The sequence below is a fragment of the Symphalangus syndactylus genome, chromosome 18, assembly GCF_028878055.3.
Source record: "Symphalangus syndactylus isolate Jambi chromosome 18, NHGRI_mSymSyn1-v2.1_pri, whole genome shotgun sequence".
Classification (NCBI taxonomy): domain Eukaryota; kingdom Metazoa; phylum Chordata; class Mammalia; order Primates; family Hylobatidae; genus Symphalangus; species Symphalangus syndactylus.
In genome coordinates, this window is record NC_072440.2 from 74,517,525 (window position 1) to 74,533,942 (window position 16,418).

The following is a 16,418-nucleotide window of genomic DNA, read 5'->3' on the forward strand; positions in this document are numbered from 1 at the left end:
GTGTGATCTCAGCTCACTGCAACCTCTGCCTCTCGGGTTCAAGCGATTCTCCTGCCTCAGCCTCCCGAGTAGCTGGGATTACAGGAGCCCACCACCATGCCTGGCTAGGTTTTTTTTGTATTTTTAGTAGAGATGGGGTTTCACCATGTTGGCCAGGCTGGTCTTGAATTCCTGACCTCAAGTGATCCACCCACCTCGGCCTCCAAAAGTGCTGGGATTACACGTGTGAGCCACCACGCCCAGGCCTTTATTTCTTCCTTTTAGGAGGCTACAGAGTTCTGGGCATCTTCAGGCCTAGCCCCTGTATTCATTAGTCCCCAGATCACCACGAGAGTAAATTTGTTATAACCAAAGCTGTTACTGTTTTCCCTCCACAACAAAGGACCTTGAAGAACAGCTGGAGGAGGAGGAAGCTGCCAGGCAGAAGCTGCAACTTGAGAAGGTCACGGCCGAGGCCAAGATCAAGAAACTGGAGGATGAGATCCTGGTCATGGATGATCAGAACAATAAACTGTCAAAAGTGAGTAGGGGCCGGGGGCGGTGGCTCACGCCTATAATCTGAGCACTTTGGGAGGCCGAGGCAGGTGGATCACTTGAGGCCAGGAGTTTGAGACTAGCCTGGCCAACAGGGTGAAACTCCATCTCTACTAAAAATACAAAGATGAGCCAAGCGTAGTGGCCGGTGCCTGTAATCCCAGCTACTTGGGAGGCTGAGGCAGGATAATCACTTGAACCTGGGAGGTAGAGGTTGCAGTGAGCTGAGATCGTGCCACTGCACTGCAGCCTGGGTGACAAAGTGACTCTGTCTCAAAAAAAAAAAAAAAAGTGGAATCAAGTTCCTGCATTAAAAACAACAGGCTTACCAGGATCAGGGAGATTTTGGGGATTTGGGACTTCCAGTTCTCAAAGCAGAAAAGCCCTTAGAAAACCAGGACAAGCTGGTCACCTTAGTCAGTAGTCACTAACCAGCCCCACGAGGGTGACCTGCTTTTAGTTCTTTGAGCTGGATGTCACCTTGGCCCCTACTGTGAGCCAGGCTCTGTTTTAGATGCAGGTATGCATGATGAAGGAGGACCCTTCCCTTGTGGGGCTTATACTGTAGTGAGATGGCAAATAATCATCATTTACCATGGTGATCAGGGCTCTGAAGGAAACGTTCACCATATTATAAGAGTGCGGCAGGCCGGGTGCGGTGGCTCACGCCTAAATCCCAGCACTTTGGGAGGCTGAGGTGGGTGGATTACCTGATGTCAGGATTTGGAGACCAGCCTGGCCAACACAGTAAAACCCCATCTCTACTAAAAATACAAAAAATTAGTCAGGTGTGTTGGCGGGCGCCTGTAGTCCCAGCTACTCGGGAGGCTGAGGCAGGAGAATCACTTGAACCTGGGAGGCAGAGGTTGCAGTGAGCTGAGATAGTGCCACTGCACTCCAGCCTGGGCGATAGAGTGAGACTCTGTCTCAAAAAAAAAGAATACAGCAGTGGGGGATAGAGGAAGGGTATTCAGGGAAGGCTTCCTGGAGGAGGTGACATTTAAGCAGAAACTTGAAGATGAAGGAGCAGTTAGAGGAGTAGAAGAGCATCTCAGCTGGTTGGCCCACTGTGCAAAGGCCCTGGGGCAGGGAAGAGCTGGCCAGTGGCAGGAATGGAAGGAGGTACCTTTAGCTGACCATACAATGTGAGGGACAGATTGGCACGAGATGAGAAATGGCCAATTTTTGGAAATTGTTAAGGGACTTCTCTTTACCATTTAAAGCTCTAGTTGTATTTTGTTATAATGTGGGTTTTTCTTTCAACTGTTTACATGGAAATCACTTAAAAATGAAACATAGATTCTAGAGAAAAGAAAAATGCTAAAGCTATCTCTTTCTCTTACACCAAAAAGGAAAGAAAACTCCTTGAGGAGAGGATCAGTGACTTAACGACAAATCTTGCAGAAGAGGAAGAAAAGGCCAAGAATCTTACCAAGCTGAAAAACAAGCATGAATCTATGATTTCAGAACTGGAAGGTAAACCAGCTACCAAGAGGTTTATTTTTATTTTATTTTATTATTTTTTTTTTAGAGATGAGGTTTTCCTCTGTTGCCCAGGCTGCAGTGCTACGGTGCGATCATGGCCCACTGCAGCCCGAAACTCCTAAGCTCAAGCGATCCTCCTGCCTCAGCTTCCTGAGTAGCTGAGACTACAGGCGTGCATCACCACACCCAGCTAATTTTTTTTATTTTTTATTTTTGTAGAGATGGGGTTTCACTATGATGCTCAGTCTGGTCTCAAACTCCTGGGCCCAAGCAGTCCTCCCACCTTAGCCTCCCAAAGTGCTGGGATTATAGGCATGAGCCACTATTCCTGGCCTTGAATGGGTATTTTTAAAAGCAGGAAAATCAGAAAGGAAATTTGAGGATGGCAGATCATCCCATGAGTGACAACTAACTCTATCCCACCTCTCAAAATCACCCTCAGTCATCACACACACTAATATGATAAAAGGGCTGGGTGTGGTGGCTGTCGCCTGTAATCCCAGCACTTTGGGAGGCCGAGGTGGGCAGATCACGAGGTCAGGATTTGGAGACCAGTCTGGCCAACATGGTGAAACCCTGTCTCAAAATACAAAAATTAGCCAGGCGTGGTGGCGGGCGCCTATAATCCCAGCTACTCAGGAGGCTGAGGCAGGACAATCACTCGAACCTGGGAGGCGGAGGTTGCAGTGAGCTGAGATTGCGCCATTGCACTCCAGCCTGGGCAACAAGAGCAAAACTCCATCTCAAATAATAATAATAATACGACAATAAAAGGTGCTGTTCATCCGGAGATAATGGTCCAGGCCTTGACTATGATGGTTACTGATGGGGAGATGTGTTAATCTCCTCCGTGTAAAATGCCTGGGCAGGAAGGCTCATTGCCGGGCATCTCTCTGGGGCCTCCCCTTCCTGAAGAGCACCTTGGTTTTTGCAGTGCGGCTAAAGAAGGAGGAGAAGAGCCGGCAGGAGCTGGAGAAGCTGAAACGGAAGCTGGAGGGTGAAGCTAGCGACTTCCACGAGCAGATCGCTGACCTCCAGGCGCAGATCGCAGAGCTCAAGATGCAGCTGGCCAAGAAGGAGGAGGAGCTGCAGGCGGCCCTGGCCAGGTAGCGGGGCTGGCAAGGGGCATTTGCTGTGTGTCCATGTATCCCCTGGGCCCCTGCTCATTCGCTCATTCGCAGTGGCTGTCTTGGTCAAGGTGGCCCCAGGCCCTTGGCATGAACTTCATTTCCCAGGCCAGGCCTCCCACAAGACTTCCCGACCCTGTTCACTCCCCCAGATCCTCACCTTCGACTTTCTTCTCTTCCCTACCAACACATCATCTCTTTGCAGTTGATCAAACCTACTCCCATGATGTTGCTGCCGCCTCTCCGCCATCCAGGCTTTTCTCATCTAGACCCCAGTTCTGAATTTCTGATTGCCCAATGAGTCAATTTCCACCGTCATCTCAAACACCCCTGTCTAAGGCGGGAATGACCTTCCTTTCCCCAGCCCCTCCCTCTAAGGACCCTCTTTTTTGTGAACACCAATCTCCTCTTTCGTTTCTGCCAACCCACAGCGAGCAGCAACCTTCAGATTCTGCCAGTCCTTCTAAATGTCCCCCACCCATTTCCTCTGTTTTTTCCCTCTTCCTGGCTCTTAGCTGGATTTACACTAATGCTGATACTGCAGCAGCCACTATGAATGATTATTTACCTGCTTACTCAGTGCTAAGTTATTTTCAAGCAGTACCTTTGCAGACACCTGGCCAGGTGTACTGCCAGTGTCTTTGAGGAGGAAGCTGAGCCTCCTAGGGGTAACAGAACAGGAGCAATGTCATTGCTTCTAAGAGGCAGAGCTGGGATTTAAGCCTCAAAGCTTTCTGATTGATCCCCTGGCCTGGCTCTTTTGTCATCCAATTTGTGCTATGTTGACAGTGCTACGGTGATGAAGGGAAAGATCCCTCTGGGGCACAAACCTGCTCACAAAAGTTTGCTGGCTGGATGCAGGGGCTCACGCCTGTAATCTCAGCACTTTGGGAAGCCAAGGTAGGGGGGATTGCTTGAGGCCAGCAATTTGAGACCAACATGGGCAACACAGCAAGACCCTGTCTCTACAAAAAGTTAAAAAATGAGCCAGGCATGGTGGTGTGTGTCTGTAGTCCCAGCTACTCAGGAGGCTGAGATGGGAGGATCACTTGAGCCCAGGAGGTTGAGGCTAAAGTGAGCTATGTTCATGCCACTGCACTCCAGCCTGGGCAACAGAGCAAGACCCTGTCTCAAAACAACAATAATAACAAAACAAAAACCTAACTTCACTGGCTTACTAGGGAAAATCCAGTTTCCTTAGCCTCACCCTCAGAGCCCATCCACCCTCTGCAGTCTCACCCCAAGCCAACTATTTCACTTTCTCTCTTGTTGCTGCCCGTTCACAAGTACAGTAAAATCAAAGTGCTTGCCTCTCCTGCAGCATTCTGCCATTTAACAGGGCTTCTTGCAGCCCACCTTGATCTGTGGTCACCACCTCCACCAGATGCAGAGCCCCATTCTGAATATCCCCCGCAACCAGTGGCTGGCCAAGTGCTGTGCATGGGGCGGGTACTCAGTCACTGAGCAAATGCAGAAAGAACAGACAGTTGCCAGGGAAGAATAACTGTCCACCATTCAGAAAGCATCCACACAGTCCCTACTGTGACCAGGTACCTTGCCAGTCTGGGGCCAATGCTTTGCATTCTTGCACACACATGCACACATGTGCATACACACGTACACACACCCATGCACATGTACAACCTGTTTTGATGTCAGACCTTGGCACTCACGTCCTATGTTAATCTCAAATAGTCTGGCATGTCAAGAAGCAGTCCTGGGGACATGGATAGGTGTTGGATGTCTCTGCAACATAAGTGTCTGGTCCCAGAAAACAATTTTTGGCCACATTGTAAAAGAGGAAGCAAGGGCCCTGGGGGTTCATTCTGGTGGGTCTCTCCCTGGAAGGCTTGACGATGAAATCGCTCAGAAGAACAATGCCCTGAAGAAGATCCGGGAGCTGGAGGGCCACATCTCAGACCTCCAGGAGGACCTGGACTCAGAGCGGGCCGCCAGGAACAAGGCTGAAAAGCAGAAGCGAGACCTGGGTGAGGAGCTGGAGGCCCTAAAGACAGAGCTGGAAGACACGCTGGACAGTACAGCCACTCAGCAGGAGCTCAGGTGAGGGGCCCATCAGTCCCACCATCCTGCTGTCCCACTGCACCAATGGGATGGGGGCAGGAGAGGGGACAAACCCAAAGCAAATCCTGCATCACAGGATTTCTCAGCCCCTGTGCATTTACCTTCCTGGCTGCAGTTTGCTTTAACTTGTAGAAGCATGGTTGTTTTTTTCTCTTTTTTCTTTTTTTTTTTTGAGGCAGTCTGGCTTTGTCGCCTACGCTGGAGTGCAGTTGTGCCATCTCAGCTCACTGCAACCTCCACCTCTGAGATTTAAGCGATTCTCATGCCTCAGCCTCCTGAGTAGCTGGGATTACAGGTGTGTGCCACCACGCCTGGCTAATTTTTTGTTTTTAATAGAGATGGAGTTTTGCCATGTTGCCCAGGCTGGACTTGAAGTCCTGGCCTCAAGTGATCCACCCACTTCCACTTCCCAAACTGCTGGTATTACATGTGTGAGCCACTCCACCCGGCCCTCATCATCTTCTCATCAGAAGAGTAGTATATACTAGGGATGTACAATCTTTTGGCTTCCCTTGGCCACATTGGAAGAAAAAGATTTGTCTTGGGCCACACATAAAATCATAAAATACACTAACACTAATAATAGCTGATGAACTAAAAAAATTTTACAAATTGGAAAAAACATCTCATACTTTTTTAAGAAAGTTTATGACTCTGTGTCAGGCTGCATTCAAAACCATCCTCATTGGAAAGGTTGGATATACTCAGAACAATTCGAAAACTATAGAAAAGCAGACATAAAAAAAATCACCTTTAGGGTTGGGCTCACGCCTATAATCTCAGCACTTTGGGGGACCAAAGACAGGTGGATCACTTGAGGTCAGGAGTTCAAGACCAGCCTGGCCAACATGGTGAAACCCTGTCTCTACTATAAATCCAAAAATGAGCTGGGCATGGTGGCACATGCCTGTAAATCCCAGCTACTCAGGAGGCTGAGGCAGTAGAATCACTTGAATCTGGGAGGCAGAGGTTGCAGTGAGCTGAGATCGCACCATCGCACTCCAGTCTGGGCGATAGAGTGAGTGAGACTCCATCTCAAAAAAAAACAAAAAACAAAAAACAAAAAAAAATCACCCTTAGTCACACCAGTTAACATTTTTGAGAAATTCCTTCCTGTCTGTGTGTGTATCAGTCAGTCCCCAAGCTCCAAATCCCAAGTATGTGTGTGTATAACTTTTGTGTTAAATTTTAAAACTAAAATTGATCAGATTGGTTTTCAATTTAAGATTCACTTCAAATGAACAAACAACAACAATAACAAACTGCCTGTCAGATCACGAATCCTGACTCTAGGGAAACTAGGTCATTGATTCATTCAGTAAACACATAAATGTATTTTGATGCAATCTGTGGTGTTGGCATAGCATATACCATAGCATATAGCTATGCTAGCTGTGCCAACACCATATACCCTGAGGTTTATTTCCCCTACTTTGGGTTTTGTGCACTGTCACATGCACATAGAGGCACAATGTTCTGCTCCCTTGCCACCTGGCCTTTGATATAGAAAAGCCCACTGCATGGGCCAGGTATGGTGGCTCACGCCTGTAATCCCAGCACTTTGGGAGGCCGAAGCAGACAGATCAGCTGAGGTCAGGAGTTCGAGACCAGCCTGGCCAACATCATGAAAACCTGTCTCTACTAAAAAGACAAAAATTAGCCAGGCATGGTGGTAGGTGCCTGTAATCCCAGCTACTTGGGAGACTGAGGCAGGAGAATCCCTTGAACCTGGGAGGCAGAGGTTGCAGTGAGCTGACATCATTCCACTGTACTCCAGTCTGGGTGACAGAGTGAGACGCGATAAAAAAACAAACAAAACAAAAACCAGGCTGGGTGCAGTGGCTTACACCTGTAATCCCAGCACTTTGGGAAGCCAAGGTGGGTCGATCACCTGAGGTCAGGAGTTCGAAACCTGACCAACATGGTGAAACCCCATCTGTACTAAAAATATAAAATTAGCCAGGCGTGGTGGCGGGCACCTGTAATCCCAGCTACTTAGGAGGCTGAGGCAGGAGAATCGCTTGAACTCGGGAGGTGGCGGTTGCAGGGAGCCAAGACTGCGCCATTGCACTCCAGCCTGGGCAACAGGAGTGAAACTCCATCTCAAAAACAAACAAACAAACAAAACCATGGACTCAAGGTCAAGGTTTAGCTTATAATTCTGGCTCCATTACACAATGGCTGTGACACCACGGGTAAAACTGCTTAACCTCTCTTAGCCTTAGTTTCCTCATTTGTAAAATGGAAATAATAACACACCTGCCTCTTTGGGTCGCTCTGAGAATTAGATGATGTATATAAAAAACTTAGCTCAGGGCCTGGCATATAGTAACTGCTCATTAAATAAGAGCCAACATTAATATTTAAGCAAAATGTTGCAGTTCACAGACATCCTTTCAATTCTATTACTTTGTGTATTTGTTTGCCAGTCATTACAGACGTCCTAGGCAGGTGATATGCTCCACATTTTGCAGCTGAGGAAATTTTAGGTCCAGAGATGTTAGGTGAGTGACCCAAGGTCACACAGCTAGAGAAGGGTGGTGATGAGGATTGCAGCTCTGGGTCCTGGAGGAGCTCTCATTCTTTTGCACGGCACTGAGATGACCCACCCTCTGTCTCCACCCAATTGCCAATCACTGTGTTCCTCCCGTCAAGAGCCAAGAGGGAGCAGGAGGTGACAGTGCTGAAGAAGGCCCTGGATGAAGAGACACGGTCCCATGAGGCCCAGGTCCAGGAGATGAGGCAGAAACATGCACAGGCGGTGGAGGAGCTCACAGAGCAGCTTGAGCAGTTCAAGAGGGTAAGTGGTGATGCTTTTTGGTGACGACACATAAGAGTGACATCAGCAGCCTCAAATTACTACATGTCAGGGTCTGCATAAAGACAAAAAACAAGTTACATAAGATTCTAATGATGATGATAGCAGCTTATATTTATTTTAAAAATGCTTCCCACACAGGCTGGGTGAGGTGGCTCACACCTGTAATCCCAGTACTTGGGGAGGCTGAGGCGGGAGGATTGCTTGAGCTCAGGAGTTGGAGACCAGCCTGGGCAACATAGTGAGACCTTGTCTCTACTAAAATTTTAAAAAAGTAGGCCAGGCATGGTGGCTCAAGCCTGTAATCCCAGCACTTTGGGAGGCCAAACCGGGTGGATCACCTGAGGTCAGTAGTTCGAGACCAGCCTGGCCAACATCGTGAAACCCTATCTCTATTACAAATACAAAAAATTAGCTGGGCATGGTGGTGCATGCCTGTAATCCCAGCTACATGGGAGGCTGAGGCAGGAGAATCACTTGAACCCAGGAGGCGGAGGTTGCAGTGAGCAGAGATCATGCCATTGCACTCCAGCCTGAGCAACACAGCAGGATTCCATCTCAAAAAAAAAAAAAAAATTGGCCAGGCCTGGTAGTGCATTCCTGTGGTCCCAGCTATTTGGGAGGCTGAGGTGGGAGGATCATTTGAGCCTGGGAGGTTGAGGCTGCAGTGAGCCCTGTCATGCCACTGCACTCTAGCCTGGACGACAGAGTGAGACCTTAATCAAACAATAAAAATAGGCTGGGCATGGTGGCTCACCATGTCTGTAATCCCAGCAACTTGGGAGGCAAGGTGGGCAGATCACTTGAGTTCAGGAGTTCGAGACCAGCCTGGCCAACATGGTGAAACCCCATCTGTACCAAAAATATAAAGAATTAGCTGGGTGTGGTGGCATGTGCCTGTAATCTTAGCTACTCAGGAGGCTGAGGCAGGAGAATCACTTGGATCCGGGAGGAAGAGGTTGCAGTGAGCTGAGATCGTGCCACTGCACTGCAGTCTGGGCGACAGAGTGAGCCTCCATCTCAAAAAAAAAAAAAAAAAAGAATGAACAGAAATGCTTCCCATACAGTATGTCAATTAATCTTCACAACCACACTGTGTACTATTAAACTCATTTTACAAGCAAAGAAACTGAGGTCCAAGGTGCCTAGAGGTGAAGAGACTTACCCAAGGTCACACTGCTGGTAAGTGACAGAGCCATGATTTGCACCCAGACAGTCTGGCCCTAGACCCCACTTTCTGGCCTCTACAGGACTGAAGCCCTATAGGATGGGTGGGGCCTTCAGGGATAAGCAAAGGTGTAGCAACACTTTGGGGAGATTTAAATGAAACTTAAAACTGGGAACATTCTATCCACTTTAATTTCTCTGCAGACTGGAGGAAGGCCAGGCATGGCAGCTCACACCTCCCGTAATCCTAGCACTTTGGGAGGCCAAGGAGGGAGGACTGCTTGAGTCCAGGACTTTCAGATCAGCCTGGGCAACATAGCGATTTTTCTTTTGTAAAAAAGACTGGAGGAAACTTGTCATTATTTGATTTCAATGGCAGAACAGCTCTCTCCGGCATAATTTGAGAATGACTAGGTCAAATCACTCTCCCGTTGTTGGACTCTTTGCGGTATATGGGAGTGGGAGCTGGTAAATAGCAGTACTGAATGCTGAATCTTGGGTGCTCTTCTCTCCTTTGGGGTAGTTCCTGTGCTTCATTCCCCAGGGTAAGTTTTTTAGCTTGCGACCTTCTGCCAGATTGTTTTCCCGAAAGCCTGAGTTACATCACCCTCAGCGTTCCAGCTCCTCCACATCCCCTTCAACGTAGTGGAAGCTTCAGTGGAAGCTTTTGGTTCTACTAGATTAAGTGGGTGCAGCATTGCCTAAAAATTGTTGGGAGTTTGCATTTGGTTCTATCACTAGTGTATTAGTCCGTTGTTGCATTGCTCTACAGAAATACCCAAGATTGGATTATTTGTTTATTTTTTGAGCAATGGAGTCTTACTCTGTCACTCAGGCTGGAGTTCAGTGGCGTGATCTTGGCTTACTGCAATCTCCACCTCCTGGGTTCAAATGATTCTCCTGCCTCAGCCTCCAAAGTAGCTGGGACTACAGGCACACACAACCATGCCCAGCTAATTTTTTTTTAGTAGAGATGGGGTTTCGCCATGTTGGCCAGGCTGATCTCAAACTCCTGACCTCAGGTGATCCACCTGCCTTGGCCTCCCAAAGTGCTGAGATGACAGGTGTGAGCCACTGTACCCACCGTGACATTGGGTAATTTATAAAGAAGAGAGGTTTAATTGGCTCATGGTTCTGCAGGCTGTACAGAAAGCATATAGCAGCTTCTGCTTCTGGGGAGGCCTCAGGAAACTTACCATCATGGTAGAAGGCAAAGGGGAAGCAGGCATGTTTTACATGACCAGAGCAGGCAGAAGAGAGAGAATGGGGAGGTGCCAGACACTTTTAAACAACCAGATCTGACGAGGGCAGCACCAAAGGGATGGTGCTAAACCATTAGAAACTGCCCCCAAAGGCTGGGCACGGTGGCTTATGCTTGTAATCCCAGCACTTTGGGAGGCCGAGATGGGTGGATCACCAAGTCAGGAGTTCAAGACTAGCCTGACCAACGTAGTGAAACCCCATCTCTACTAATAATGCATAAAATTAGGCCAGGCGGCAGAGGCTCATGCCTGTAATCCCAGCACTTTGGGAGGCCGAGGCAGGCAGATCACCTGAGGTCAGGAGTTTGAGATCAGCCTGGGCAACACGGTGAAACCCTGTCTCTACTAAAAATACAAAAATTAGCCAGGCGTGGTGGTGCACGCCTGTAATCCCAGCTACTCGGGAGGCTGAGGCAGGAGAATCGCTTGAACCTGGGAGGTGGAGGTTGCAGTGAGTCGAGATCGCGCCATTGCACTCTAGCCTGGGCAACAAGAGCAAATCTCCGTCTCGCCAAAAAAACAAAAACCATAAAATTAGCTGGGGGTGTGGTGGCGGGTGCCTGTAATCTCAGCTACTCAGGAGGCTGAAGCAGGAGAGTCACTTGAACCGGGGAGGTGGAGGCTGCAGCGAGCCGAGATCACGCCACTGCAATCCAGCCTGGGCAACAGTGCGAGACTCTGTCACAAAAAATAAATTAAAAAGAAAACTGCCCCCGTGATCTAGTCACCTCCCACCAGGCCCCAATGGTCACCTTGACTAGTTCGTACAGTTTGGATCTGCATCCCCACCCAAATCTCATGTTCAGTTGTAATCCAATAGAACATGAGATTACAGCTGAACATGAGGTTTGGGTGGGGCACAGATCTAAACTGCATCAACTAGTCAAGGTGAACAGTCTTCCATGTGGTGGTTTACTGAACACCTTTCTGGGGCTGGTTCATTGCCTGGTCTGCTGGAACCTCAAGTGTTACTTTACATAAAAATAGTAAGTAAAATAAGACAATAAAAAGTGTAGCACTTATGTGCCAGACACTATTCCAAGTGCTTTACAAACTAATTTCATTTCACCTGTGGCCCCTGTTAATGTACAAATTTCCAGGCCTGCCCTTGATCCTGATGGAGGTGGTCTTGGGAGGACCCTCTGAAAAGCACTGTACGGGACTGAGCTCACCCTCACTCTCCAAATGAATCCATGGACTCTTACTACTTGTCGAGTGGATCTAAATACTTACCCTCAACAATTTTTCAACTCTTTATGTATTTTGGACAAATCGGATTTTGCTAGTTGTAACTATGACATACATTTCCCCATTTAATTGTGTTCCTTTTATTATGTTCAAAAGTTACTTTTCATTTTTTAAAAACTGTTTGTTTTTAGAGACAAGGCCGTACTCTGTCACCCAGGCTGCAGTTCAGTGGTGCAATATTGGCTCACTACAATCTCGAACTCCTGGGCTCAAGCGATCCTCCTGCCTCAGCCTCCCTAGTAGCTGAGACTTACAGGCTTCTGCCACCATGCCCAGCTAATTTTTAACTTTTTTGTAGAGATGGGGTCTTACTATGTTGCTCAGACTGGCCTCAAACTACTGAGCTCAAGCAGTCCTCCCATTTTGGCCTCCCAAGATGCTAGGATCACAGACATGAGTCACCACTCCAAGCCTACTTTTTATTTTTAGACAGTTTTAATTGAAATGGGCTATTCCCGCCTTCAGGAACAATTAGCCCTCAAGACATCAGTAAGCCATACATGTCCCTTTTAGCTTTATGGTTGGAGGTCAGGCATAGTGGCTCACACCTGTAATCCTAGCACTTCAGGAGGCCGAGGCAGGCGGATCACCTGAGGTCAGGAGTTCGAGACCAGTCTGGCCAACATGGCAAAACCCTGTCTCTACTAAAAATACAAAAATTGGCAGGGCGTGGTGGCGGTCGCCTATAATCCCAGCTACTTGGGAGGCTGAAGCACGAGAATCACTTGAACCCAGGAGGTAAAGGTTGCAGTGAGCCAAGATTGCACCACTGCACCCCAGTCTGGGCAACAGAGTAAGACTCTGTTTCCAAAAAAAAAAAAAAAAAAAATATATATATATATATATATATGGTTGGAAGAGTGAGGCCCCAGACAGAGTCACTGACCCTCCCCATGCTTGGGGGTCATTAGACGTGAACAGGAGCTAGAAGCCAAGCCCATTCCCACCCAGGCCTCTTTGGGAAGACTCAGTTATTAAGACCACCAGCAGACGGCATGTCCATTACTGCCCTGCACAAAGCAGGTAGAGGCGCGAACCTCTGCCCATCTCAGGTGCAAGGAAACAGAGGCCTTTGCCTCTAACAACTTGAATTCTGATGTAGAGTCCTGGTTCCATCTGTTTCTGGGGGAAACGTTTAACATGAGCTCCTACCTGGGCTCCCCGAGCCCTCGTGCGGTTTGGCCCCAGTTCTGGGGTCTTAGGCTGGGCTAAGGTTTCTGGGAGCCCATGTCCCCTGGGGTCCCTGCTTCACTGCTTTGTTACCACCAAGAGACTCCTTGTCCCCATCTGAGGTCCGGCAGCTCTTAGTCATGTCTTGGAGGGAGGACGGGCATCCAGCGCTGACCGGTCAATGCCCAGCACCTCCCAGGGACTATGGGAAGGCTGAGTGGTAGGTCTTCTCCTCTCGGGATACTTGCACTTCTCTTTCCCCTTCTCTACAACCTGGAAAGAAGCCCCTCATCCCATCCTGCTTTTGCCCAACACACTTTTTTTTTTGAGACAAAGTCTCACTCTGTCGCCCAGGCTGGAGTGCACTGCCACGATCTCGGCTCATTGCAACCCCTGCCTCCCGGGTTCAGGCAATTCTCCTGCTTCAGCCTCCTGAGTAGCTGGGATTACAGGTGACTGCCATCATGCCTGGCTAATTTTTGTATTTTTGGTAGAGACGGGGTTTCACCATGTTGGCCAGGCTGGTCTTAAACTCCTGACCTCAAGTGACCCGCCTGCATCGGCCTCCCAAAGTGCTGGGATTACAGGCATGAGCCACCGCGCCTGGCCCCAACACACTTTTTTTCCTGTAGGGCAACTCACATGCCTACAGGAGCTGGTTCCATAAAATAAGTTTCCCTTAACTAGGACAGAAGTAGCAGTGTCAATCACACGACACCTGTGAAGGACAGGGGCGGTGAAATGTGACTGCCCCACCTGCAGAACCAGTCGCTACTTAAATCTGGCAGACTGTTGCCTTGAAGGAAAGCAAGACCCTGTTTCCAGATCTTTCGTTGTTGTTGGGTTTTTTTTTTTTTAAAGTTTAGGATTACTGAGCCATATGCAGTAAAATTTATCCATTTTACTGCTCCATTAATTTTAACAAATGTGTATTGTATAACCACGACCACCTCAGTCACGATATAGAATGTTAGAGTTATTGATTGATTGAGATGGAGTCTCACTCTGTCACCCAGGCTGGAATACAGTGGCATGATCTTAGTTCACTTCAACCTCCACCTCCCAGATTCAAGCAATACTTGTGCCTTAGCCACCCCAGTAGCTGGGACTATAGGAGTGCGCCACCACGCCCGGCTAGTTTTTTTATTTTTAGTAGAGATGGGGTTTTGCCATGTTAGCCAGGCTGGTCTCAAACTCCCGACCTCAAGTGATCCACCTGCCTTGGCCTCCCAAAGCTACTTATTTCTGAAACAGGGTCTCACTTTGTTGCCCAGGCTGGAGTGCAGTGGTGTGATCATAGCTCACTGCAGCCTCCAATTCCTGGGCTCAAGCAAGCCTGTCATCAGCCTCCTGAGTAGCTGGGACTGCTGGTATGTGCCCCCCACACTCAGCTAATGTTTTACTTTAGTAGAGATGGGGGTCTCACTACATTGCCCAGGCTGGTCTTGTACTCGTCGCGTTAAGTGATCCTCCTGCCTGTTTCCCAAAGTGCTGGGGATGACAAGTATGAGCTGCCATGAGAGGCCTTCAAACATTAAAGTTTTTTGAAAAAGAAGCTGGGAGGCCGGGTGCGGTGGCTCACACCTGTAATCCCAGCACTTTGGGAGGCCGAGGCGGGTGGATCACGAGGTCAGAAGATCGAGACCATCCTGGCTAACACGGTGAAACCCCGTCTCTACTAAAAATACAAGGTGAAACCCCATCTCTACTAAAAATACAAAATATTAGCCGGGCGTGGTTGTAGTCCCAGCTACTCGGGAGGCTGAGGCAGGAGAATGGTGTGAACCCGGGAGGCGGAGCTTGCAGTGAGCCACGATAGCGCCACTGCACTCTGGCCTGGGTGAAAGAGCGAGACTCCTTCTCAAAAAAAAAAAAAAAAAGAGAGAAAGAAAAAGAAGCTGGGAATCCAGATTTTTATGTGACATTTATTAAAAGGCCGGCAACTCATTTTTTAAAAAAGTAGTGAAAGGGTCAAAGGGGACATGACAGCAGGTTGGATACCGCTTGTGGGATTCCAGATTGCAACCCATGAGCTTTAGGAAAATAGAATCCAAAATATCAGCCGGGCGCAGCAGCTCACGCCTGTAATCCTAGCACTTAGGGAGGCCAAGATGGGTGGATCACTTGAGGTCAGGAGTTCGAGAGCAGCCTGGTTAACATGGTGAAACCTTGTCTCTACTAAAAATACAAAAATTAGCTGGGCATGGTGGTGGGCGCCTGTAATCCCAGCTACTTGGGCAGCTGAGGCAGGAGAATAGCTTGAACCCAGGAGGCAGAGGTTGCAGTGAGCTGAGATCGTGCCACAGCACTCCAGCCTGGGTAACAGAGTAAGACTCCATCTAAAAAAAAAAAAATAACAACAAAAAAAAGACCCAAATCTCTTACTGGTGATTGTGTACCCCCTGCTGTGTGCCTTCCTGGACCTCTCTGAGGGAGGAAAGGGCAGGGCCTGAAACGTTCTCCCGGCCACAGCCTCCCTGTCATCCCTCCCCTCTGCTTCCTTCGCCAGGCCAAGGCAAACCTAGACAAGAATAAGCAGACGCTGGAGAAGGAGAACGCAGACCTGGCTGGGGAGCTGCGGGTCCTGGGCCAGGCCAAGCAGGAGGTGGAACACAAGAAGAAGAAGCTGGAGGCGCAGGTGCAGGAGCTGCAGTCCAAGTGCAGCGATGGGGAGCGGGCCCGGGCGGAGCTCAATGACAAAGTCCACAAGCTGCAGGTGAGGCGGTGGCGTGGTGGGCAGTGCTGGGTGATGCCCAGTTCTGTGGGGAGGAGCCTCTTCCCGGCTTGCTGAGGTCTCTCTTGCTGCAAGGCAAGTCCTTTCCTCTAGTTGCGTTCCTGGAGGGGAGGCGATGATCTCCCTGTTAAATTAAATATTAAAAAAACCTTCTGGCCAGGCGTGGTGGCTCACGCCTGCAATCCCAGCACTTTGGGAGACAGAGGTGGGTGGATCACCTGAGGTCAGGAGTTTGAGACCAGCCTGGTCAGCATGGTGAAAAGTCTCTACTAAAAATACAAAAATTAGACAGGTGTGGTGGTGGGCACCTGTAGTCCCATCTGCTCGGGAGGCTGAGGCAGGAGAACTGCTTGAACCCAGGAGGCGGAGGTTGCAGTGTACAGAGACTGCACCATTGTACTCCAGCCTGGGCTAAAAGAGCAAAACTCTGTTTCAGGAAATAAAGAAAAGGGAAAAAAAAAACAACCTTCCTTTTCCAATTTGATAATTATTTATTGAGCACCTGCTGTATGCCAGGCACTGTGCTTAATCCTGAGATACAACAGCAAGGAAGAAGAGACACTGTCCCTGCCCCAGTGGGACTCCAGCCAAGTAAGGGGAAAGGAAGGGAAGAGAAAGACATGAATAATCACACAAATGAATGTCAAATGATGCAGCAAAGGGAAGGCACATGATGCCTAAGTGTAAATAACCAGGGGGCCTAACCTGGGGGAGGAGGAGCCAAGAAAGGCTTCCCTAAGGAGCATGGATAAGTCTACCAGGCAGAGGGAACAGCATGTGCAAAGGCCCTG

The 16,418-nt window shown here is 48.9% G+C and overlaps 1 protein-coding gene across 4 annotated transcripts in view; it reads left to right on the plus strand.

Annotated features, from left to right (window-relative positions):
* The window catches only part of MYH11 (myosin heavy chain 11), a 158,407-nt gene that overhangs the window by 118,021 nt on the left and 23,968 nt on the right, over positions 1-16,418 (plus strand). For all 4 annotated transcript variants that reach the window (XM_055253361.2, XM_055253362.2, XM_063623685.1 and 1 more), the window contains 6 exons: positions 383-520; positions 1,887-2,010; positions 2,954-3,125; positions 4,995-5,207; positions 7,884-8,028; positions 15,403-15,609. In XM_055253361.2, coding sequence (XP_055109336.1) covers positions 383-520; positions 1,887-2,010; positions 2,954-3,125; positions 4,995-5,207; positions 7,884-8,028; positions 15,403-15,609 — 999 coding nt within the window. The remainder of the gene's footprint in view (positions 1-382; positions 521-1,886; positions 2,011-2,953; positions 3,126-4,994; positions 5,208-7,883; positions 8,029-15,402; positions 15,610-16,418) is intronic.